Source organism: Procambarus clarkii, chromosome 10, assembly GCF_040958095.1.
Source record: "Procambarus clarkii isolate CNS0578487 chromosome 10, FALCON_Pclarkii_2.0, whole genome shotgun sequence".
Classification (NCBI taxonomy): domain Eukaryota; kingdom Metazoa; phylum Arthropoda; class Malacostraca; order Decapoda; family Cambaridae; genus Procambarus; species Procambarus clarkii.
The window spans coordinates 42101138-42128531 of record NC_091159.1 but is presented as its reverse complement, the minus strand read 5'-3'; the positions used below and the strand labels follow the sequence as shown (position 1 = coordinate 42128531).

The following is a 27394-nucleotide window of genomic DNA, read 5'->3' as shown; positions in this document are numbered from 1 at the left end:
AATAGAAGCAGAGGCGCCACTATTGCACTACTTACTGGAATGTGAAGCTACTGAAGCCCTGCGCATCAAACTCAACATTAATCCAACGACAGCAGCTGCATTAGATGCACATTCCACCGCGACTACAATGATTAGAAAAGCCGTTGGGGAATGGGACTCACTAGTGAGCATTCTGCATCTACATCCGCCTCCAAGATAATGTTAATAAGGCAAGACTAAAACCAGTGCACTAAAACAGAAGCGATAAATAAACAGGGAAAAAGTAGGAATCCCCTCCTCCATTTTAAACTTAGACCCAAATATCACAGAAACAAGGTTATCACGAATAACCGAACTCAATTACGGGCTCACCATAGCCCGTGCTACATGGACACTTCGTTTTGAGTAGCTAAATCTGAAACAACAAAACAACATCCCCATCAATAGTAGTAGAAAGTACAATTCATTAGCTCCCCCACCTCTCATTAATCTAATGGCAGAGGCTACATTTATCTCTGCAATTCTATCCCCACTACTCTGCAGATTCAACTCCATCCTCATTATCTCAATCATAGCATTTCTTCAAAGATAGCCAAAGTACTAGTGGGAAATGAGACTAGGACCGTGCGTTTTGCTTTTTTCCCATGCACGGTTGTAGCGACAGGGGTGTTTTTAATTTTTTCTCCGGACGCACGGTCGTAGCCTCAGGGGTGTTTTCAATTTTTCCGACAGTTGCGTCTAGCCTCAGAGTATGTTTTTAAATTTTTATTCATTAGTACCTCATAGTCTCCTAATATTTTCATTAATTTATCCTCCTCTCTGTTCAAACATATGTTATTTTCCAAAATGTGAGCTAAAAAGGTACTCTCCTAGGTTACACATAAGGGGCATAACTGGCCAACCCCTCACAGTGTTCAAGAGAGAACTGGATAAGCACCTTCAAAGGATACCTGATCAACCAGGCTGTGACTCATACGTCAGGCTGCGAGCAGCCGCGTCCAACAGCCTGGTTGATCAGGCCGGCAACCAGGAGGCCTGGTCGACGACCGGGCCGTGGGGACGCTAAGCCCCGGAAGCACCTCAAGGTAAGGTAGGTCCCGCCATTTTGTTCAAGGGGATTAAAAGGTCGGTCCCTGTCATAGCCAAATTTAGTTACCCCAGTGATCCTTGCACAGACATCGCTAATGGACAATGACGTCATCAGCTAGCCAGTCTTCAACTTACCTGGGGGATTAAAAGATCGGTTCCCGTCATAGCCGAATTTCGTGACCTCAGTTTCCCCCGCACAGACATCGCTAATGGTCAATGACGCCAGTCAATCTTCATCTTTCTTGTATAAGACTATTATTGTATATTAACCAAAACATTAACTGCCTCTATTAGATGAATTGCAGTAGGTCTATTCCCCTTTCATCTCCATTTATACACTTCAATAATGTTACTCTATTTATATTCAGAAGGAACTGCAGGGAAGCTTTATAGTGCTCATCCAAAGATGGTTTATTGATCATAGGAATGAATGAAACCCACCATCAGCCATTTGCATGTAGCAAAGGGGGGTACAACACAGAGTATGAACTATCATGTATCTCAGTGTTCACCCCTGTTACCTGTATTTACCCAGGTCTTTTTCCTAAATCTAAACCGATTTATACCCATTGTTTCCTGTTCTGTCTCGTGTTGATCCGTTTAATAGGCTATTAATATCCCCCCTTTATTGCGTCCATTCAGTCACACCTCTATCATGTCGCCCCTATTTCTTCGCCTTTCTAGAGAATGTAATTTAAGCTTTGTCAATCTTTCTTCAGAGATTGCTTATCGAGCATAGGGCAAATAAAAATGAAAACCCACTATCATCCACTTGTATGAAAACAGAGCCCCCAGGCATGGTGACTTCAATGCGAGTTCAGTAGTATTCCAATAATGCTGCATAAACGCATAAATATATATATGCACGTAACTGAAAACTCACACCCCAGAAGTGACTCGAACCCATACTGCCAGAAGCAATGCAACTGATGTACAGGATCCCTTAACCACGTCAAGTGGTTAAGGGATCCTGTACATCAGTTGCATTGCTTCTGGCAGTATGGGTTCGAGTCACTTCTAGGGTGTGAGTTTTCAGTTGCATATATCTGGCCTGGAGACCGTTCAGGCTTGTTCGCATACACATGCATAAATATATATGCACATCTCACATTCACTCAAAAACATGCCTCCCACACCCTACTATAGCATATAACAAATCAAAATACTCATTCAGTGAACAAATCCACAAGGGCCGTGACGAGGATTCGCACCTGCGTCCGGGAGCAACTCATTCAGTGTACATATATATGAACTACAATGAGTAAAAGCAAGCCTCTCATGTTTTTGAAATAAGGTCTAACAGTGGGCTTTTCGTCATAATGGCAAGTTCATTAAGTATTTCATAAGTTACTCCATTCTCCCCAGGGGCGGTAGATTTCCCAACTTTAATCGCCGTTATTAGTTCTTCTCTGGTAATATCTGTGCAAGTGACATCACCACTGTTACCTGCTGTAAGTATAAAATCCTTTCTTAGATCTTTCCAAGACACGGGAGACATCTTCCGTCACGCAGGGTGCAGTCGCACCACAGATGTTCAGTATCAGCTAATGATACTGGTAAGGGCTCCAAAGGGCCACCACTTACGGGCTATTCATGCCCGTGCCACCTTTTGGGTGGTTTAATCTTAATCAATCATCGCCAATCTTTCCAAGAATTTAATGACTCTCTTGTTTCAGCGGGTAATGAAATAAGTTTGGCAGCTTCCGCCCATTTATTTACGAGACCATTTGCAATTCCTTTGCGGATCAGGATGTGCAACAAAATTATACTTTTTACCCCTTACTTTATTTACGTCTTGCCAGATTTCCTTCAAGTTTCTGTTACTCCCAACTTTCTCTGCAAACTCCTGCCAATACTTGCTCCTAATTTCCTTTCTCTTCTCCCCACACAGCCTAGCAACTGCCAGTAAAGCATTCTTCCCTTCCTCAGTCCTACCATTCCTATTCCAATTCCTGTGAGCTCTCCTCATTGTTAATGTCCACCCCTTAAGCATCTTGTCATGTGTATAATTTTATTTTCTGGGAAGATGCTTTTTTATACTATAAGTTTTCCGGTTCAATGTTGCATTAAATACATCTACCTCCTTAATTAGATCTTCATAAAATGCTTCTGCCGAAACTGGCTTATAAGTATCATACCAAGACAATATGACCTGGCAGACATTCTTTTTATCTAGTTTAAGCTGTATTTGTAATGCAAAATGATCACTCAGCATTTCATCCAAGTAAGACAATTCCCCTCTATGCCCTGAGCATTTATCAACCAAGCATAATCTAATCTCCCTCCCCTCAGATGAGTAGGAGAGGGGCTCTCCCAGCAGTTGAACATCATGTTCCTGCAAAAGCTGGTACCATCTGCAACCATTCCTATTTGCTTTACCCCTTGAACCTAAAGCTGGATGTCTGGCATTAAAATCCCCTACCACAAGTGTATCTTCAGAAAAGAAGGAATCTGGCAAGTATTTTAAATCAAGGGAGCTATCAAAGATGTATAGATTAATGAAATTTAACTCTCGAACTTGTAATTGTATTCGCAAGCTAATACTTTCAATACCTCTATATCTCTGAGAGATTCCAGTTATCTCGGCAGGTATGGTACTTTTGACATAACATGAGACCCCCCTAGTTCCTTCATCAGCATATAAGTGAAAACCTCTATAGCCATTTAGCCTCAGAATTCTACCATTCCTATTCCCAGTTTCCTGGAGTGCTATTATGCCAATATTCTCTCTAAGAGTATAATAGTGTACATCCACCTTACCAGTGTAATCACCTCTGTCAACTTATATTGTAGTTATTTGTTAACATAAAACCTTGCTACACTCACGGGAGACATCTCCCGTCACGCAGGGTGCAGTTGCGCCTCCACAGATCTCCAGTATCATCTTTGATACTGGTAATGGCTCGAAAGGGTCACCACTTACGGGCTATTCATGCCCGTGCCACCTCTTGGGTGGCTTAATCTTCATCAATCAATCTTCCTCATCACCACGGGAGACATCTCCCGTCACGCAGGGTGCAGTCGCACCTCCACAGATCTCCAGTATCAGCTCTTGATACTGGTAATGGCTCAAAAGGGCCACCACTTACGGGCTATTCATGCCCGTGCCACCTTTTGGGTGGTTTAATCTTTATCAATCAATCAATCTTGCTACACTGTACCTTTTCCTCTTGCCTGGTATGCTAGATTAAGGACCTGCCCGAAACGCTATGCTTGTTAGTGGCTTTGTAATCTTATGTAATCTTATGTAATCTCACCGACCCATTATACCTTCTTGCAAATAAATTATTATTATTATTATTATTATTATTATTATTATTATTATTATTATTATTATTATTATTATTATTATTATTATTGTACTAAATAAATATAAGAAATCAGTAAATTCTTTGTGTCTTATCGTAAACGTAAGCATACGTTACAGAATCCACATGAATTATACTCTGTTACCAACAAATTATAAGTTTGCTGTAACAAATAGAGCATCAATTTGCTCCATTCGTTTGTGTCTAGCTTCAGATATGAGCATGTTACAACTGTCTTGAAGAGTTGAGCGCAGTTAAGGATGATAAAGAATCCTTTACAATTAATAATTTATTGTGTCGGGGGACAGGAAGCCAGAGTGTACTGTCGGGGGACAGGAAGCCAGAGTGTACTGTCGGGGGACAGGAAGCCAGAGTGTACTGTCAGGGGACAGGAAGCTACTAGAGTGTACTGTCTGGGGACAGGAAGCTTCTAGAGTGTACTGTCAGGGGACAGGAAGCCAGAGTGTACTGTCTGGGGACAGGAAGCCAAAGTGTATTGTCAGGGGACAGGAAGCCAGAGTGTACTGTCGGGGGGACAGGAAGCCAGAGTGTACTGTCGGGGGACAGGAAGCCAGAGGGTACTGTCTGGGGACAGGAAGCCAGAGTGTACTGTCAGGGGACAGGAAGCCAGAGTGTACTGTCTGGGGACAGGAAGCCAAAGTGTACTGTCAGGGGACAGGAAGCTACTAGAGTGTACTGTCGGGGGACAGGAAGCCAGAGTGTACTGTCTGGGGACAGGAATCCAAAGTGTACTGTCAGGGGACAGGAAGCCAGAGTGTACTGTCGAGGGACAAGAAGCCAGAGTGTACTGTCGGGGGACAGGAAGCCAGAGTGTACTGTCGGGGGACAGGAAGCCAGAGTGTACTGTCGGGGGACAGGAAGCCAGAGTGTACTGTCGGGGGACAGGAAGCCAGAGTGTACTGTCGGGGGACAGGAAGCCAGAGTGTACTGTCTGGGGACAGGAAGCCAGAGTGTGCTGTCGGGGGACAGGAAGCCAGAGTGTATTGTCGGGGGACAGGAAGCCAGAGTGTACTGTCAGGGGACAGGAAGCCAGAGTGTACTGTCGGGGGACAGGAAGCCAGAGTGTACTGTCGGGGGACAGGAAGCCAGAGTGTACTGTCGGGGGACAGGAAGCCAGAGTGTACTGTCGGGGGACAGGAAGCCAGAGTGTACTGTCGGGGGACAGGAAGCCAGAGTGTACTGTCAGGGGACAGGAAGCCAGAGTGTACTTAATGTATCAATTAAGATGTGGTAACTTTTTATTTATTTGTTATTTATTTATTTATTTATTTATTTATTTTATTTATATATACAAGAGTTCTTACATTCTTGTACAGCCACACGAACGCGTTCAGGCAAGTCCTTAATCCTAATTTTTTTCACACACACAAACACTCACATCCCCAGGAAGCAGCCCGTAGGAGCTGTCTGACTCCCAGGTACCTATTTACTGTTTGATGAACAGGTACATCAGGGGGTGAAAGAAACTCTCCCCATTTCTTTCCGCCTCCGCCGGGAATCGAATCCGGACCTTCAGGACTACGAACCCCGAACGCTGTCTACTCAGCATGTCAGGCCCATGCTTACATGTACGACAGATAACTCCTTAGCCGCAGGAGCCATTTGGAAGAAGTCCACAGGAACAGTGCGGGAACTTTGAAGCTTCCTGTCTCCGTCGAGGCCGCTAGAGAGATAACAGCCCACAGGTAAATTTGGTAAAAAAAAACAAAATGCCATTCGTGTTCGCTGGAAGTGTTCTCTAGTGTTTGCTGGTATTGGTGTTGGCTGGTGTTGGTGTTGGTTGGACGTGTTTGCCGGCCCAACACCAATATCAACACGCCAACAGTCGTCGCCGCTTGGGTTTCCTTAATGGTTATTGTTAATGTTAGCTTTCTTTGTTCTTAGAGTCTCATAACCTTGATTTGTGGCAATAATTGATATCTATGAAATTACTTGAGTTTATTTTGTGTCAGTGAATAGCTTGAGTGTTGTGCTGGAGACGATAAAGGCCGCTGAGTCCAGCTGTTCCTTGGTAGACAGCCTTAAGAGTTTAGTGAGTGTAACTGTGAGTGTAATTTTGGCTACTTGGTTTGGAGACACGTAATATTACCTTGCTAGTGTAATCTTTACATCATCTTACACCTCTGTTGTTAAATGTTTGACAAGTTTAGTGCGAATTGTAGTGTGAACTAGACAATGGACAAGTGGGGTGGACAAAAGGTCTGTGTGTAGGAGGATTCACACGGATTGTCAGGTGTAACCCCAGACCTTGGCACGCATGAGGACTATGTGACACAACTGCCTTGTGTAGCCATTGCATACATATTTTAAAACCTAAACACACTTGTGATGTACTTTATGAATGTGAGAACTCTGTGGTGAGCCCAGTGTTGTCGAGCGGAAGCATGTTGAACATGTGTGTGTGTGTGGAAGTGCTCCCCTGGGGCCAAGCACTGACCTGTCCCAAGATACATCCCACAACACTTGACAAACTCCCAACATACCCATTTACTGCTAGGTTTACAGAGCCATCAGGGCGAGAGACAATGTTCCCGAACATCTCCGTCGTGCGTGGCGATGGAACTCCGAGTGCCGACTAATTAATGCCAGTAAATAAAATACAATAGTTACAAAATATAAAATGTGCATGTTTTAAAATTTTACTTTACGGACTTAAATTGCCAGAATGCAAACCTTTGGAGTATAAAATGACTGAACCTCATTGAAATCAGATTCACTGCTTTTCCTTATGATTAGATGTTAGATATCAGATATTAGATATGTATTAGAGAGCTGGATAAGTGATTTACTTAAGACAAAAAAGTTACTTGTTTGCAAGTAATTTTGTGTTGTTAAGGTTATTTGCTTGTAAATTATTCTAAGTGTAGCCATGGTGTGGACATCAGAACAGGCAACAAATTGCATTAGTTCTCAACTCACACTTGGGAATCCAAGGTTTGAATCCCAGGCAGGACAGAAATTGTTGGGCACATTTCCTTTCACCTAATGCCTCTGTTTAACTAGCAGAAAATAGGTACCCAAAAATTAGGCAACTGTTGATTTGATTGTTGCCATTGGAAGCAGCTAGTTTATTGTGCACCCCATACCCATCCTGTGAGCAGTAGCACAAAAGGATTGCAGAAGGCATAAAAGGTTTTAATTGGACCTCAGCGAAGATTTTACATTAACAATTTCATCTAACCTGCATATTTTATAATGATAATATCAGCTAGTTACCCAAAAAATCATTACAATATCTATGTATATACATGAATTATTATATGCAGACGAGGAGTCACAATAACGAGGCTGAAATATGTTGACCAAACCACACACTAGAAAGTGAAGGGATGACGATGTTTCAGTCCGTTCTGGACCATTCTCAAGTCGATTGTGGAATGGTCTCTCACAATCGACTTGAGAATGGTCTAGGACGGACCAAAACGTCGTCCCTTCACTTTCTAGTGTGTGGCTTGGTCAACATGAATTACTGTATTATACATTGATAGTAGATCTTTTGCTAATACGTACATAAAATATTTAGATGGGGATATTACAGGATCATAGAAGAGCTATTTATTGTGTCTTCACATTACACAGCCTATTCATAATCTCATATACTGTACTGCATGCCATTTATCTACTAGAAATGAAATATAGATACAGTGCAAGGATTTCAGATACTGTACTGTATATTATAATTTGTAATAAGATGATTTAACATTTCATGCTGTTTAAGTTTAGATTTACAGTGGAACCTCGAGCGACGAGCGTCTCCATCTATGAACGTTTCAGGTGACGAGCGAGTCATTCGTGGACAATGTCTCGATTGACGAGTTTCCGCTCGATAAACCACGTGGTGCGGATCTCGCAAATTCTCAGACAAATTCAATTGTATTTTTCAAGTTCAAAGGAAAACTGTAAAATACAACATTTATAATAATTACATGTATTATATTATAAAATGTCATATTGATGTTTTTTTGGGGTTGAACGGATTAATTTTATTTCCATTATTTTAAATGGGGAAATTCGTTTCGCAAGACGAACGTTTCTCAAGACGAGCTCGGTGCCGGAACGGATTAAATTCGTTAATCGAGGCTCCACTGTATCTCTAAATGGTTAAATTTTGTCACAGTCTAAGATGTAATGCTTTAGTGTGTCCCAGTCTTTGTCCACACACTTTACACTTGACTTCATCTGCATTCCTATACAAGCCGAACTGCTAGAGAAACAGTACGTGTAGCCAAGTCGTATTCGAGCTGTGACAACGTCTTTAGTCTACTGATTTTGTTACTTGCTCCATACACATGTTTTGTTTGATACATCTCATTATGATAAACAATGGATCTGCTAGTTCCTGTTTGCACTATTGCACTTTCTTCAAATTCATCCAAGAGCTTTCATCTAATAACACTTAATATTGGAACTATTTGATAGCTCAAGATTATTTACCTGATTTACTCGAGGGGCCACTAACCCTAGTGGCCTCAACAAGTACAGACAGTTGGCAGCTTGTCAAAGGTCCCACCATTTGCCTTGATCTTTTCCAGATAGATTTTAAAACTTAACACAGTTTTGGCATTTATGGCATAGGTGGGTAGGCAGTTCCATGGGTTTATAACCCTGCGGGTGAAAAAGCACTGCCTGTTCTCAGTCCTACATTTTGGTTTGTTGAGCTTAAAATTGTTGCTCCTTGTTTGTATTATATCTGACTTTTTGAAGAAATTGTCTGGATCAACATCCTCCAATTTGTTCAGTATTTTCAAAGTTTCAGTGAGATCCACCCTGTCTTGCCTGGTTTGCAGTGTTGTTAGCCCTGTGGCCTTCAACTGTTCCTGATATGAAAGATGTCTTAGCTCTGGAATGACTTGTTGCCCGGTGTTGCACTTTTTCCAGAGCAGCTATGTCCTGAAAATGAGGTCTTCATACTTGGATACAGTAATCAAAATGAGAGTGCACCAGAGATTATACAGCTGAATCATTACCTTCTTTTCCGTAAAATCAAAAGTGAGCTTGATTGTTTCAAGGATTTGGTTAGCTTTTCTGAATGTATATAGCACATATGTGGTAGGAGTGAACACGAGGTTGATACATGCAAGCATTATGATAACTAGTCAGGTGTCTTGGATGAAAAATTGTAAGTTAATAAAAGCAAGAAGAAAGCTACAGTAAATATACAGTGCTGCAATTTGCATTGACTAAGGGTGTCAGTCTCTCTCCTTGCTCTCAAGTGCTATAAATTGGCAAATAATTGCAGTGAATAAATACATCCATGTATATTATCAATAGCCATTCTTTGAAAATTAGTCATTGCCACTAAAGCTCAATTTATATCATTCTTGTAGTATGCAGCTTTTGATAGTTAAACATTAAAGCCAGATTTCATGTGACAACTTGGTCCATTTAACCTGAAGCTAACCTGACATAACAGGGTCCTGTACAGTGTGTAGGGTCCTGTAGTACTGTTGGCTTCATTCTTGACTCATAACTGAGAATCTGGGGTTTGATTCCCGAGCTGGACAGAAATTGTTGGGCATGTTTCCTTTTATTTAAAGCATCTGTTCACCTAGCGGTAAATAGGTACCAGGGAGTTAGGCAACTGTTATGGCGTTGCATCCTGGGGAAGGTCAGTAGTTCAACCAAGGTGGGGGTGGGGGAGATCTCAATTCAAGCCTAAAATACATACAGTACATACACAGGCTTCCTGTCCCCAACAGCAGTAATTATCTTTGCCATGGGTTGCATTTGCTCTAGTTTATATAAGCTCATTGTGAACCTAAGGCTATACATTTTTCAGATATGGTAAATAGGTGTGAAAAAGTGTGTAAACATAAATAAGTAAACAAGACACAGAAAGAGGATGCATTGCTTTGTTTTTCAACTCTTTCACTTGTTTGGGAGGAGTGAGTTTATGTTGCTGTTGTATTTAAGGGTTGTTAAAGCATATGTTATTGTATTAATCCTCTCTTTCCTCCAGTGGAGATTTTGGCTTCTGAGTTATATTCTCTTTAGTTCTTTTAAAGATTGTAGGAAACCAAAGGATCATATTCAGTATTTGTGTGTGTGCTTTACCATCTAAAAGTGTGAGTTAGTTCAGTTGGTATCTCAGTTTGTTAGGGATTGAATGGATGCCCAGATAGAAAATTAGAAATTGATCTATTATTTATGGATTCATGTTACTGTAAATTATTCACAATTTTCATGATATACACTGCACAATATAGAAAATTGTGTACCAAGAGTCGGGTGCATATTCTTTTGAGCTTTGTTATAAACACCGGGGCAAGTTTTTATTATTTTTCTTCTAATTTTATAAGAAAGCCTAGAATTTTATGTACATTTTTACATTTTAAACTTTTATATTTTGTATGTATGTATGTATGTATGTATGTATGTATGTATGTATGTATGTATGTATGTATGTATGTATGTATGTATATATGTATGTACGTGCATTCACCTAGTTGTGCTCGTGGAGGTTGAGCTCTGCTCTTTCGGCCTACCTCTCAACTGTCAATCAATCAACTGTTACTAACTACTACTAACAATTCCCCCCCCCCCAGGAAGCAGCCCATAACAGCTATCTAACTCCCAGGTACTTATTTACTGCTAGGTGAACAGGAGCATCTGGGTGAAAGAAACTCTGCCCATTTTGTTTACAAATACAACAAATACAAATATTTATTCAGGTAAAGTATATACATACAAGGTGAGATACAAAAGTTGATGGATTTATAGATAGAGCTAATACAGTGCATACAATGTCTAAAGCCACTATTACGCAAAGCGTTTCGGTTTCTGCCATCACCAGGGATCGAACCCCGGATCCTAAGATTACGAACCCAGAGCACTTTCCACTCAGCTATCAGGCCCCCTGTATGTAATTACCTTAGTGTAGTTACAGGATGAGAGCTACATTCGTGGTGTCCCGTCTTCCAGCACTCTGTCATATAACGCTTTGAAACTACTGACGGTCTTGGCCTCCATCATTATCTTGCCTAACTTGTTCCAACCGTCAACCACTCTGTTTGCGAAAGTGATTTTTCGTATGTATCTTCAGCATCTGTGTTTAGTTACTTTAAATCTATGACCTCTTGTTCTTGAAGTTCCAGGTCTCAGGAAATCTTCCAAATCAATTTTATCAATTCCTGCTACTATTTTGTATGTAGTGATCATATCACCCCTTTTTCGTCTATCTTCTTGTTTTGACATATTTAATGCCTATAACCTCTCTTTGTAGCTCTTGTCCTTCAATTCTGGGAGCCACTTAGTAGCATGTCTTTGCACCTTTTCCAATTTGTTGATGTGCTTCTTAAGATATGGGCACCATACAACCGCTGCATATTCCAGCTTTGGTCTAACAAAAGTCGTGAACAATTTCTTTAGTATACAGTATCGCCATCCATGTACAGTATTTAAAAGCAATTCTGAAGTTAGAAAGCGTGGCATAGGCTCCTCGCACAACGTTATTTATGTGGTCCTCAGGTGATAGTTTTCTATCAAGAACTACCCCAAGATCTTTGTGTGTGTGTGTATGTGTGTGTGTGTGTGTGTGTGTGTGTGTGTGTGTGTGTGTGTGTGTAATTACCTAAGTGTAATTACCTAAGTGTAGTTACAGGATGAGAGCTACGCTCGTGGTGTCCCGTCTTCCCAGCACTCTTTGTCATATAACGCTTTGAAACTACTGACGGTCTTGGCCTCCACCACCTTCTCACTTAACTTGTTCCAACCGTCTACCACTCTATTTGCGAAGGTGAATTTTCTTATATTTCTTCGGCATCTGTGTTTAGCTAGTTTAAATCTATGACCTCTTGTTCTTGAAATTCCAGGTCTCAGAAAGTCTTCCCTGTCGATTTTATCAATTCCTGTTACTATTTTGTATGTAGTGATCATATCACCTCTTTTTCTTCTGTCTTCTAGTTTTGGCATATTTAATGCTTCTAACCTCTCCTCGTAGCTCTTGCCCTTCAGTTCTGGGAGCCACTTAGTAGCATGTCTTTGCACCTTTTCCAGTTTGTTGATGTGCTTCTTAAGATATGGGCACCACACAACAGCTGCATATTCTAGCTTTGGCCTAACAAAAGTCATGAACAATTTCTTTAGTATATCGCCATCCATGTATTTAAATGCAATTCTGAAGTTAGAAAGCATAGCATAGGCTCCTTGCACAATATTCTTTATGTGGTCCTCAGGTGATAGTTTTCTATCTAGAACCACTCCTAGATCTCTTTCTTTATCAGAATTCTTTAAAGATTTCTCACATAATATATAGGTTGTGTGGGGTCTATGTTCTCCTATTCCACATTCCATAACATGACATTTATTAACATTAAATTCCATTTGCCAAGTGGTGCTCCATATACTTATTTTGTCCAGGTCTTCTTGAAGGGCATGACAGTCATCTAAATTTCTTATCCTTCCTATTATCTTAGCATCATCAGCAAACATGTTCATATAATTCTGTATACCAACTGGTAGATCATTTATGTAGACAATAAACATCACTGGTGCAAGAACTGAACCCTGTGGTACTCCACTTGTGACATTTCTCCATTCCGATACATTGCCTCTGATTACTGCCCTCATTTTTCTATCAGTCAGAAAATTTTTCATCCATGATAGAAGCTTACCTGTCACCCCTCCAATATTTTCCAGTTTCCAGAACAACCTCTTATGTGGAACTCTGTCGAAAGCCTTTTTTAGGTCCAGATAGTTGCAGTCAACCCAACCATCTCTTTCCTGTAATATCTCTGTGGCTCGATCATAGAAACTGAGTAAATTCGATACACAGGATCTTCCAGATCGAAAACCATACTGTCTGTCTGATATTATATCATTTCTCTCTAGGTGTTCTACCCATTTAGTTTTGATTAGTTTTTCCAATACTTTCACTATTACACTTGTCAATGATACAGGTCTATAATTGAGGGGGTCTTCCCTGCTGCCACTTTTGTAGATTGGAACTATGTTAGCCTGTTTCCACCCGTCTGCTACGATTCCTGTACACAGGGATGCCTGAAAGATCAGGTGAAGTGGAATGCTGAGCTCAGATGCACATTCTCTCAGAACCCATGGTGAAACGCCATCTGGGCCAGCTGCTTTGTTCTTACCGAGCTCCTTGAGCATTTTTTCCACTTCGTCTCTAGACACCTCTATGTGTTCTATGTTGTTCTCTGGAATTCTTATTGTATCTGGTTCCCTAAAGATTTCATTTTGTACAAACACACTTTGGAACTTTTCGTTTAGTGTTTCACACATTTCCTTTTCATCTTCCGTGAATCTATTTCCCATTTTCAACCTCTGAATATAATCCTTTACCTGCAATTTGTTGTTTATGAATTTATAGTGTGTGTGTGTGTGTGTGTGTGTGTGTGTGTGTGTGTGTGTGTGTGTGTGTGTGTGTGTGTGTGTGTGTGTGTGTGTGTAATTACCTAAGTGTAGTTACCTAAGTGTAGTTACAGGATGAGAGCTTCGCTCGTGGTGTCCCGTCTTCCCAGCACTCTTTGTCATATAACGCTTTGTGTGTGTGTGTGTGTGTGTGTATGTGTGTATGTGTATGTATGTATGAATGTATGTATGAATTTATGTATGTGGTCACCTAGTTGTTCACCTAGTTGTGCTTGCAGGGGGTTGAGCTCAGCTCTTTCAGCCCGCCTCTCAACTGTCAATCACTAACTACTAACTAATTTTTTTTTCTCCACACACACACTCCTAGGAAGCAGCCCGTAACAGTTGTCTAATCCCCAGGTAACAATTTACTGCTAGGTAACAGCGGCATCAGGATGAAAGAAACTGTCCATTTTGTTTCTGCCATCACTGGGATCAAACCAGGACCCTACCTGGTTGATACCTGGTTGATGGGGTTCTGGGAGTTGTTCTACTTCCCAAGCCCGGCCCGAGGCCAGGTTTGACATGTGAAAGTTTGGTCCACCAGGCTGTTGTTTGGAGCGGCTTGCAGGCCCACATACCCACCACAGCTCGGTTGGGCTGTGGTGTTAATCCACCTAGGATTACGAGCACAGAGCGCTCTCCACTCAGCTATCAGGCCCCCACATACATACATACACACTATGTATGTATGTATGTATGTATGTATGTATGTATGTATGTATGTATGTATGTATGTATGTATGTGAAGTTAACTATACAGTACTATATGTTTAGCCTATGCTTGAAACAATCCAATGGCCCCATATCTATTATATTACCCAACAACCTGTTCCATAAATGTCACTTCAGGACAGCACAGTATTTCCTATGCTATTTTTTTTTAACAAACACTTGGCTTTTTTTTCATCTACTAATTGCTTATGTTCTGAATCTGAAGTTAGCAGCAAATTTGTATCATAGCGTAGGTTCTTTTATGAACGAGCATAAAATATGCTTGATATACACAAAAATGTGCATAAAATATTGTTGTATGAAATACAAGCATACAAGCATTTGCTTGTATTTGTAGAATAGGTTTGTGTTCTAATTATTTAATCTTCATATATTTAGCAACATATTAATATTTTCAATTTTACTGACGTGTTGCCATATGGCATAAGATATTTTTTTAGACCATATGGCATGATTGCCTCGTACATTACAATGTTTGTGTGAGAAAAAAAATTATATTTTTTGTTTGCTTTCAGGCAGGAATGAATCAGTTTTGAAGTACAGTATATGTACGTGTCTAGGCAGGAGGGGGGCAAGTTTACCCGCATACATTGATCTGCATATCTTGAAGCCAAAGTTAAATGTAAAACACCTCCAACCAAATAATCAAGGGTGAGCTATTTCAAGACCTGTACAAATTCTACGGTTTTTGCCTGCAGTTCCTTAATTTTATATATATTGTAATATATACTGTATATTGTACCTAATGGCTAAAATTGTCTGACAAGCCAAATTTTCTTTACAGTATTAATTGTTTTTTTTTTTATTTTTATCTTATGGAATGAGTTTTTTATTATAAAATATGTAATGGGGATTTTTAAAAATTTGAGTCAAATTTAATTAAACATCCTGATCTGACTTAAATATGCTAATTATTGCTCAATACTGTACTCCTAACATAGGTAAAACTAGGCTTAAGTTAGAAATTATGTTGTTAGCATAATATATTAATATTATTAGCAGCAAGCTAATTTTGAAATAAATATTAAAAAATACAGTTGCTCACTAGGCCAAGTAGTGGTGTTCTAGCCATTAAGTACGACATACATGCATTTTTGAGTAAGATGAAAATTTTATCTCTGTACAGTGGGTTTCTGACCCCTGCCATTCTTATTAAAACTTATTAAAACATCACTTTCCTTTTCACGTTTTATGCTCAGGCCTGTATTTAACCATTTCTTCAATCCTATTTCCCGTATAAGGGAAGATGACTTAATTTTGTAGGTTAATGTGTAGTTAACATAGTGGATTTTTCTGCATTTGTATGCTGTAGTTTTATGTTGTTTTAAGCAATATTGAAGATTCTGATTTGGGTAAATATAACTGCTAATAGGCTTTCCAAAATGGATCCCTTAGTAGCTTCCCAAGCCTAGCTCTGGGTCCACCAAGCCTCATCCCAAGACACCAGGCCTCTGTGACCCCTTCGTTACTTACTAGAAGCAAGGACCAGAGTCTGGCAGAATCTATGAGGGTGAAGGAAGCATGGAACCAGAGATAACCACAAAACCACTAGATTTTGATTGTTGATGCTGGTTATATACCCTAATTATGATGAACCTGAAGATGTAAGGATATGAAAACCATATGAATGCCCATATCACCTGGGGTTACACCCAGCCTGCCCCTCACTCTTCTGTCTGGTGTAATCCATCCAACACATATAGCCTCTTTTCGGCCCATCATTGGCTTTTTAGCTTTCAACTAAATGTGGTGCTGGCATCAACACATTGTTATTTTGCTTCTCGTTCTTGCTAGTGCTTTTAGAATCCTGGTTATTTAAATTTTGCCACACTGAATTTCCCCCCCTGCAGGTTCAGGGTGGCCAATGGATATTCCCGCCATGCCTGTTTTCACCTTGTGCAAAATTGGAGGATTGTTAGCTTCGAAACAGTCAAAGGTTTCTGGGTTGGGGCAGGGTTTAGATCAGATTGTGACTCGGCCGTTCTCTAGAGGTGGCTTCTTCCAATTTGAGCACGGAGGCAATTCAGTTGGCTGGTCTCTCCATGTTTTAAGGGTTTTCCTTCCAGCCAGCCCCTTCTGAAGCCTCTTCCTCGGAATCCATTTTTGTATCCTAGGCACTGGACATGTACACTGGCTCTGCCCCAGGGAAACTGCCCCAGTTTCCAGAGCTTGGGAGGAGTCAGATGGGGGGACAGTGGGTTCCCTTGGACCCCAATTTGGGTTTTGTCTCTTCGGACGAAGGCCTTTTGCATTTAGTTGAGTGGGGAGGGTATTTCAGTTGTAACATATATTTACGTATATGTATTTGGTTGATAAGACTCAGAGTATAGTGGTTTTTTATATTTATTTGGTATAGACTTGGTTACAACAGTCAGTTTGTTGGCAATGTAGTGAAATGTCTTAGTACCTGAGACAAAGTCTGGAGCAGCCCAGAGAGCTTGAGTGAGGCTGGGGGTAGAGTCCCCGTGGTGCAGTGGTAACACACTAGCCTTGTGCTTTTGTGAGCAATTTGGGCTAGGTTCGTATCCTGGAAGGATTGGACTAGGCACCAGTCCTTAACAGTATACCTCTGTTCACCCAGCAGTGATTGAGTGAACAGAGAAAGTAATTACCACTTTCTGGTTCTTCCCTCTGGCTTGAACCTGACTCCCAGAGCTTTCACCAGGATAGCTTGGGTTGTGGTTGTCTTTGCTTGTTGGGAGTTCTTATTCTGGCCTACCTCGATGATTGTTTGGTGTGGGCTTCCAGTCAATCTATGTATCTGCTAGCCAACGATTTGGTTCTTTCTCATTGGGTTTTAGTTCCTGGCGACCTGGCAAAGTCCTAATTAGTCATGTCTCAGGTTCAGACTTGGCTGGGTCTTGTATGGAACTTTCAGTCAGTTTTGCTTTCCATAAAACCAGCAACTTTGCTTTGGCTGCAGTGCTGCTGCCTGCGGGTGTTGAGGTGGCTCCGGATGACTCGGCAGTTGCTTGAGCTGTTGTGCAGGAGCCAGAACTTTGCCTGCCTAGTTTTTCCACTGGGCAGGGTATGGTTTTGGGGGCTGTTCTGGTTTCTTCGGTTCTGCCCCTTTCACCGCTGCCACTACTGTTGGGTTTTGGATGCTGATTGCCCTTTGCCAGCTACTGCATAAGTAGCTTTCTCCTCTCTCTTTTTGGGGTTCCACTATTTAGCGCCTTCTTCCTCCTTCACTTGATGTCTTTATGGATACTTTGGCTCTGAGTTGGGGCTTCATGACCAGTGCTTACCAGGCTACTCAGGGTTGTTGGTCACACTTCCTTGGGTGCACAGCATGATATGACTGTACTCACCTATTTGTACTCACCTATTTGTGCTTGCGGGGGTTGAGCTTTGGCTCTTTGGTCCTGCCTCTTAACTGTCAATCAACTGGTGTACAGATTCCTGAGCCTACTGGACTCTTATCATATCTACATTTAAAACTGTGTATGGAGTCAGCCTCCACCACATCACTGCCTAATGCATTCCATCCGTTAACTACTCTGACACTGAAAAAGTTCCTTCTAACGTCTCTGTGGCTCATGTGGGTACTCAGTTTCCACCTGTGTCCCCTTGTTCGCGTCCCACCAGTGTTGAATAGTTTATCCTTGTTTACCCGGTCGATTCCTCTGAGGATTTTGTAGGTTGTGATCATGTCTCCCCTTACTCTTCTGTCTTCCAGTGTCGTAAGGTGCATTTCCCGCAGCCTTTCCTCGTAACTCATGCCTCTTAGTTCTGGGTGGCATGTCCTGCGATGAATCCAGATTCCCCCAGGTTCCGTGCTCCATCTCCATTCAGATTGTGCCCTGTTGGTTCATTATCTGCTCCAGGGGGTTCTCTTCATTCCATTTTGTCTTGTCTCCTGTGTCATAGTCTGGTGATTGATTTCACTTTTGTTTGTTGAGTTTCTGTTATGGGTAAGCACTTGAACTAATGAAAAAGACCCTCCCAGAAATTAAGCATTGAATGCAATGAAATATCCCTTACTGGTGGGCCCCAGTAGCTCATTGTCTTCTGTTCCTGGGTGAGAGAGGGGGCTGGCTGACACCTCAGGTGACCTGGATTATCTCCTGGTGGCAGTCAGGTACATCACAGTGAATTTACTCCTTGGCAAGGATCATTTGCCTTGTTTACCTATGGGCAATTTCTTTTAAGCTTTGTTGTACCTTTGCTCAGTGGCAAGTTTTCTTCAATTTGGTAGTTGATTTCTGCTCTCCTGTTCCCCTTTCCTTTTTGGGTGAGGCAGATTCTGGTCCTTTTTCCCAGTAGGGAACACAGGGGTCTCAGAGGCCGGGTGTGTTGGAAATTGAAATAAGTTTATTGATGTAAAATACACACAAATGGATGAGGTAGCTCAAGCTATTCTCACCCCATCGTGTTAATACATACATAGACACACATCACAAGCAATAAACGTATTACCGAACATTCTGAGAGATAAACATATACATTTCCTCCTTTACACAAGTAGGGTGTGTTGGGGTAAGGCTTAGTGAAACCAGAGCTAAGCTCAAAGAACTAATGGGGGCTCACCAGAAAAGTGCATTTATGGGGGCTCACCAGAAAAGTGCATTTCATTACATTCAGTGCTGAATTTTTAGGGGGCTGAGAAATATATACTTTACTAATCGATATTTTTGTATATTGAATAAATTTTAATGTTTGCTGTACTCTTTGTAATAAGATAGTACATGTACAGTACAGTGTTTTCATTTTTGAACAATTGAAGTGTTTCCAACTGTAAAAAATTCTTAAGATCCTCATCTTGCTGAACATAGATTTTGTTTCACATAGTACAGTATAATGCTTTCATTGATTTGATAGTTGGAATTTGATAATTTTTAAATGCTGTATTGGACATTTAACTGTTCTCATTTTTTTTGTTAATTATGTTTGCTAATGTTCTTTAGTTCCCATTGCATTTATACATTGTCGGGGATTTTGTCATTAGAGTTCTCATCTTTAATCAATTATATTCATGATAGCTGGCAGATATATTCATGTCTTAATGTTTTTTTTATTATCTAAGTTAGAAGTAAGGATAATTAAAAAAATTCTTGACTTCCAGATAAGACATTTACAAGCTTGTGTATTTTTCATCTTCATGTTTCAGATACTGTATCTTTTCATCGGCAGTCTTGGGGAAAAAAAATCACTGCCTGGCAAGTTTTGAAATAAGAACGCACTTTTGTGGCTGCTAAGAGAATATGTTGAATTTTTATATGAAGTCAGTAGCCTGAAGTACAAAAATGTCTTCTCTGGAATTTGACCATAGTAACAAGGAGGATGAGAACTCTGTATGTGAAATAATGAATGTTAGTGAAGATTCAGGAACTGAAGTGAAGGATAAGGAGGAGCATGATGGAGGCTACTTTGAAGCCATGATGGAGCAAAATACCGAGGAAAGTGATGAATCCATAGATTCATTTGTGAGAAGGACAGAGAAGGAAAATGAAGAGCGTATCAAACGTGAGAACATACAAGAGAAGAAAAAGGCTATGATTGTTGACACGTGTGTTTATGCATCAGGGGAAAGTAGCTGTAATACAAATGAGGACGTGATAAAAGATCTTAAGGGAACAACTTGTGAGGCACGAGAAGTAATGTTTGATGATATAGGTGTAGAAATAAAGTTGAAGGATAGACACAAAGAGAAGGATGTAATGGCAAGTGCTGGTGGTGGTGAGGAAGAGGAGGAGGAGGAGGAGGAGGAGGAGGAGGAAGAGGAGGTGGAGGAGGAGGAAGAGGAGGAGGAGGATGAGGATGTTGAAGATGATGATGATTTGATTACAGATGAAGAAAATGAAGATATGACATGTGAAGAAAGAGAAAGTGGAGACAGGGCAGGAATGAAAAAAGATGATGATTTACTAACAGGTGAAGAAACAGATGAAGAAACAGATGATGACATGATGGCAGGTGAAGAAACAGATGATGATGATGATGATAGTGAAGTAACAGAAGATGGTGGAGTGGTTGAAGAAATAGTAGATGAAGTAGTGGCCTGTGAAGAAACGGAAGAGAATGTGGAAGGTGAAGATACAGACGATGTAACAGATGAAGAAAATGAAGATGCTCTAGCAGGTGAAGGAAAAGAAGTTTATTTGGTAGATGATGAGAAGGAATATGTGTCAATCATTGATAAGGAATATGCATCAAGTAAAGCAGATAAAGATAATTTGACAGGTGAAGACAATGAAGATGATATTGCAGGTGAAGAAAATGAAGATGATATGGTAGGTTTAGAAATTGAAGATGATATGGCAGGTGAAGACATTGACGATGATATGCCAGGTGCAGACATTGACGATGATATTGCAGGCGAAGACAATGAAGATGATATGGTAGGTTTAGAATTTGAAGATAATATGACAGGTGAAGACAATGAAGATAACATGCCAGGTGCAGACATTGACTATGATATTGCAGGCGAAGACAATGACGATGATATGGAAGGTTTAGAATTTGAAGATAATATGGCAGGTGACGACAACGATGATATGCCAGGTGAAGAAAATAAAGCGATGATTGATATCGTGGAAGATATGGCAAGTGATAAGGAAGGCAACGTGTTAGTTGATGAAAAAGAGAAGGTGACATTCAATGAGAATGAGGTTGTGTCAGGTGAAATAAGGGAAATTGTGGCAGATGATGCAAGAGAACTTTTGGCAGATGACGTGAGGAAAGTTGTGGTAGGCGACGTGAAGGATGTAACGGCGAATGAAATAAACCAAGATCTAGCCGGAAAGGAAACGGAAGCTGTGGCAGAGGAATGTGTATCAGATGGAGCGAAGCAAGATGTGACAGGTAAAGTAAAGCAAGATGTATCAGATGGGGCAAAGCAAGATGTGGCAGGTAAAGCAAAGCAAGATGTATCAGATGGGGCAAAGCAAGATGTGGCAGGTAAAGCAAAGCAAGATGTAGCAGAGGAAGCAAAGCAAGATGTGGCTGGTAAAGTAAAGCAAGATGTAGCAGAGGAAGCAAAGCAAGATGTGGCTGGTAAAGCAAAGCAAGATGTAGCAGATGGAGAAAAGCAAAATGTAGCAGAGGAAGCAAAGCAAGATGTAGCAGAGGAAGCAAAGCAAGATGTAGCAGAGGAAGCAAAGCAAGATGTGGCTGGTAAAGCAAAACAAGATGTGGCTGGTAAAGCAAAACAAGATGTAGGAGATGGAGCAAAGCAGGACGTGGCAGGTGAAACAAAGCAACACATGACAGATGAAGCAAAGCAAGATGTGGCAGATGAAGTAAAGGCGGCTGCAGAAGAAGAAGCAAAGGAAGATATGGAAAGTAAAGTAAAGGTAGATATGGCAAATAAAGTAGAGGAAAATGTGTCAATTGAAAGACATAAAGATGCATCAGACAAAGAAAATAAAAATCTTTTAGATGAAAAACAAGATATAAATAAAGAAAAGAAAGGAATTGCAGATGAGGTGAAGGAAGTTGATGCAAAGGAAAAAGGATTTGATAGAAGAGTTGCCATGGCAGAGGAAGAAAATAAAGATAGTGCTGTAAAACCTGGAAGAACGAGAAATGACATATTGAATAGCAAAGAAGCAAGGAATGAGACAGCATCTGCAGAAAGTAGGGATAGTATTGCAGTAGACAATATTGATGAAATGGCAGCAGAGGAAGAATGTGATAGAATGGAGTGCGATGATTATGATGATGAGGCTGAAGGTGAAGTCAAAGATGATGTGACAGAGAATGAGAATGTAGAAATGGTTTCATTGATATCGGGGGAAAGCAAGACCAGGTCTCTGCATGATGACTTTGCACACAATAAACATGCAAATTCTAAACAGAGGTTACCTGGTCCGTCTGGTGGCCATGATAGAAGAAAAGAGGCTGATATTGATAAAACTAAAAGCAACAATCAAATAAAGTCTAGTGAGGTGGGCAACATTGGACCTAGGGCCCTTTCTGAACATAAAGTTGAATTTACTAAAGGTGTAAATAAACAACCTAAAAGAAATGGTGATGATGGACAGCAAATTTTGCATGAAGTTAAATTATCAACTACAAAATGTGCAAGTCAAGGCGATGCCGTAGATTGCCAAGATACATTACCCACAAAACATGTCAAAGATGGAGAAGGCAATAAAGAGGGCTCAAAAGTTGAGGATGATGGAGAGTCCCTGCACAGTCATGATGTCTTGGAAGTAAATATTTTGAACAGAGAGAAAATAATAGACAAGGCTCCAAATATGACCAGATGTGGATCTGAAGATTTTCAAGATTATACACAAAAGGAAGTTTTGAAACACAAGCCTTCTGATGCAAAGAAAGGTGAGAGAAAAATAGCAGAATGTAATAATGTGGTGAAACTTGATTCAAAGACAAGTAAAATAATTAAAGACAATAAAGTTGTAGATGAGAAGGGTTGTGGGTTCAAGAGTACCTTAGTAGGAACTGTTGAAGAGGGAAGTCGGAAAGTTGTACATACAAATGTTGACAGACTGAATAATGCACAAACAAACAAAAATGAAGATGAAAATGCAAAATTTACTCATACAAGTGAATGTAAAAAAGAGTTTGACAGTGATCAGAAAATAGATAAGAGTTTGAAAAGTTTTACTAGGACAAAAATTCATGTTCATGATGAAGGCGAGACTGAAGTTGAAACTGACCAGAAATATGACAATACTGTTGATCGTGCAGATCAAGGTGGTGGTGGCGGCATTAAGAACACAGTTTCAAACATAGAAAGGGTAAAACGAAAAATTGAGGAAATCATGGAAATATCAAAAGTTGAAGAGGATGCTGCAATAGAAGAGCTTCATAAGATGAAGAAAGAAAAAACAGATATATTAAACAAAATATCTTTAGAAATGGAAAAGCTGAAAACTGTTTTGACCAGAGGGAAGTTTGAGGATCAGGAAAAATGACAAACTTGATTGCACAGATACAGTTACAGGTGTACATAAAAATATTAGAAAGTTCAAATGGTGTAGTGGTATCATATGATACAAAACCCAATGTTTTTATGATGATTAGATGTTTGCCTTGTAAAATGTTGCAATCTATTCATAAATGATCAGTTTCTTTCAAAAAGAAAGAAAGACAATTCGCACAATTTTCTATACAGTAGTGTATTATTTAACTTGTTTCTCATTAAGAGCAATATGATCTTAAGTTGTCAAATTAAAAGGTAAAAGGTTATGTTTAGAAAGCCTTTACAAAATTTCAACTGTACAGTATATCAATAATGGTATAATAATAAGTGCAGATATTAAGAAATTACTGTATATTGTGCTCCTAGAAGAAAGCTTAAATGAACTTGAAGTCATGTGAATTATGTATTATTTCTTCAATTAGAAGTTGTGTCCAGTTGTATACCTTGTGGAGATGGTGACAAATCTCTCAATAACTGAATTTAATAAAGTTGTATATATCTTAGGTTGAGATGGTTAATGTTATTTTGGGTAATTTTCAAGTGTTGAGCATTGCTTGATGACAAGGAAATAACACATGATTTGTGTGACTTCAGAGTTGATTTTTGTGTATCAGCTGTCATTTCATTTCTACATTATTACTTTTGTTTTATACAACATTGGTAAGGGCTCTGGGGAAATATAATCTTAAGTGAAGCATTGTTTAACTATTGTAATGTATGTCATATTGTTAAGTATTATATACATAGCTTGGTCTTTGCACACACATTGTCTAAAGCATAGTTATTAGTATCTCAATGATTGTGTACCAAAATAAACATGACTTTTGGATACAGTAGTCTTGAAACATTTTTATGCATCCACAAATAGCATTCTTAAAGTGTTTAATTGCTACATATTAAAATCGTTTTATATTTTAGAAAATGTGAATAATGTGTAAAGTAGAACTTTTACAACAGTAGCTGCTATATGGCAAAAGAAATATATGCTGTACTTTTATGTTGGATTATACTCACTTTGTATGTTTGTATATTTTATTATGAATATTTTCAAAACAAAATTGCGTAACAAATGATCATAGTTAATGAGATTTAAGGTAGAGAAGATAGTGTTGGGCTTACACTAAGAAAACATACAAGATATACATAGTATAACTTGTACTTGCAGAGTATAACGAGAGCAATGATGCAAAAATTTATAACAATTTTTTTTTTAAGAAAATTTGAGTAAGAATGTTTATAACATGCATACTTACATCATATTCTAGGTAAAAATAAATGTGTTTAGCCATTGATATAAAGTGAATTTCTAAATGTAACTAGCGCAGCCATTTGTGAACAAGTACCTAAGTAATTTTGCAGGCCAGAGCTGGACATGCATGGAAAACAGATATGGAAATAAATGAAGGAAAGGAATCGAGACTGGTTAAAAAATAAAATAATTTGTGACGAGAAACATAGACAAAGTGGTGTATACAGTAATAACTATACTCTACAGAGTAAGAAATATGTTAATAAATCATGACAAATAAGCACATCAAGAAATTAGGTATTTACACTCATGGTATGGAATTGTGGTGTGGTTGGACAGTGACAAATAGAGGTACTGGTTTTCTTTTTTCAACAGCAGTATTGAGCACCAATAACTTGCATTTATTCACTACAGTAGATTTATGGTGCAGAGCTATATAATTATTTGTAAACAGCAGGTGATGGCCATCAGTCTTGTGTTTACTCGGTAGTCAATATAATGACTTGTAGTACTGTACTGTATATATAAGATACAGTACTTGATGAAGTGAAGATTGGGGTTGGGGTGTATTGTATTAAATTTATTGTATGGTATATGTATTTTTTAGAACTCCTGCAATGGGCTTGAGCACTGTACATAGGACATCTTACAGAAATCTCCAAGTCCATAACACAGTATATATGTATGGTTGTTTGCTGCTACAGAACAATCTGGTATTGAAAACTCACTGTAGAGGTTATATATTCTGTACTGTAGGGGTTAAGCAATGTAAATGTTGCATTGCTGGTGTAATTGATGACTATATTCTATTACCAACTCTGATTATATGTGAATCATACATTAGTGGCACTAATTGAAATTACTGTCCAGTACTTACATTGAAAAAAAATGTGTGGATGTTTGTTACCTTTACTGTACCCATATGTATACAAAGCTTAATTATATTTTTGTATATAAGGTATCTTTTTCTCATAATACTGGTCTACAATAGAGAATACTGAATTGACTATAACTTTGAGAAATACAATCTTTCAGATAATTGAAAGCAAATATTAGTTTGTTCAAAAGCATACCGTGTGAGTTTCTAGTTGGCTTTAGTTACCCTGTGAAGACACGATTTTGGTAACGTATGAAGAAGATAGCTTAAATTACACATGAAGGCATTAGTGTGACAAGCACAGTGGCTGGCTTGTTACACAAGATCATTAATATTATCTTAAGTAAAAAGATTCCCCTTTTTTTTCTTCTGAATGTTCTTTTATCCCCACATTTTGTAAGTTTTTTCCATGATTTGCTAAAAGATTAATATTCCATACTGCCCTTTTAGGGATTACGTATTTTCCTTTAAACTTAAATGTACTCTCTCTGGCTGAGACGAGTGTTGGATAGGTGTGTGTGTGAATTTTGCATAAGATAATAGGGTACTGTACTGTACTTTATATTATTGTAAGTCATGATGTAAACATGGTGGTTCTGCCTGGAAATGAGAGATCTATGAAGGATTATTGAACATTTTGTGAATGTAGTGTACATGTGAAATCAAAGTGTATTTAGTATTGGAATCTGTTGGAGTTTAAATGCCTAGAATGTGGGATGTACAAACTAAGAGTTTGTGCAAGTTGAAAAAATCAGTGGAAGGAAAAGGTGAATGTTTTAATGAAAGTCCAGACGAAGAAGAGCAGAATAACAAGAAAGGATATATCGAGCGAGCTGAATGATGCAGGTGGTCCCACTGGTGTGGCACTCCGAGCGTTAGGGTAGCAGAGATGAATAATATAAGGGGCATGTGTGGTTTAATGATAGACATGTCAAGAATTGATGTTATACAAATTTATAAAGAAGAAAATGTCTGGTATTCATAAGATAGAGAATGCATACAACAGTGGCATTGTCATGCTGAGTTAATTGATGGTATGAAAGTGGCAAAACATATTTAAGGAAATTTATAGGTAGGAGGAAGGCCAACAGCATGAGGTAGATGTATCGAGCAAGCGAGAAACATAACATGCTGTATGTAAGCAAAGCATGGAAAGTGGCATTCAAGAGGGTCGAATGGAAATAGTGAAGTTTTCTCCCTGTCCCCCACCCTAATAACAGAGTAACTGGGACTGGTATATGTTTATGTAATATTAGTGGTTGGGTACCCTCACTCCGTCCTTTATCCCAGTTCCTATCCTATTCTCATATCCCTTTCATGTGTTATATTGTCATGTTGGCTTAGCACTTTTGCCTGACCTAATATAATTTTTTTTAATATATATTTAAATAAAAAATAGCTAGGAATATGTAAATTTCTATTGCAAAGTTTTCTGGTACAGATGAAAATTAGTTACAAATGCTGTAGGTTAAAATTTCTATTGGAATATTTTGTGGCACCCTCCAGTGTTGGGATAAGTGTGATTAACCTTCCTTTATCTATGTATATACTATTTGGTGGAGACATACTCAAACTTTTTCAAATGTATGTTGTTTGGAAATTTGGTAAAAGGGACACTACTGCAAAGTTAATTGGGTATTTGACAGTAACGTTTAATATGGCATCCCACAAAAATTTCACTAGTAAAAGTTTTCACTAATAAAAATACTGTCTGTTTTAAGTGGTGATAATTTAGGTCAAAGGTAAGGCACTGGAACTAAATAGTTTTTAGTGGTAATACAGTAATATCCCACAATGCCAAATATGAATAGTGTTTGAAAATTTACCTTGGTTAATATAGCAAAGGTATTATCTATAAATTTGTATTTCAAGTTATA

The 27394-nt window shown here is 39.3% G+C and overlaps 1 protein-coding gene across 5 annotated transcripts; it reads left to right on the top strand.

The window, feature by feature from the left end:
* Positions 1-5936: 5936 nt before the first annotated feature.
* On the top strand, positions 5937-27394 carry LOC123775256 (myb-like protein X). Of its 5 annotated transcripts, none has more exons than XM_045770267.2 (3): positions 5937-6082; positions 15017-15152; positions 19612-27394. In XM_045770267.2, the coding sequence occupies exon 3, from the start codon at positions 19748-19750 to the stop codon at positions 23381-23383; it is 3636 nt and encodes a 1211-aa protein (XP_045626223.2). In that variant the 5' UTR covers positions 5937-6082; positions 15017-15152; positions 19612-19747; the 3' UTR covers positions 23384-27394. The 5 variants fall into 5 exon arrangements, with proteins under 5 accessions (XP_045626223.2, XP_045626206.2, XP_045626216.2 ...); XM_045770250.2 differs by lacking the exon at positions 5937-6082 and adding an exon at positions 6146-6248; XM_045770260.2 differs by lacking the exon at positions 5937-6082 and adding an exon at positions 6157-6260.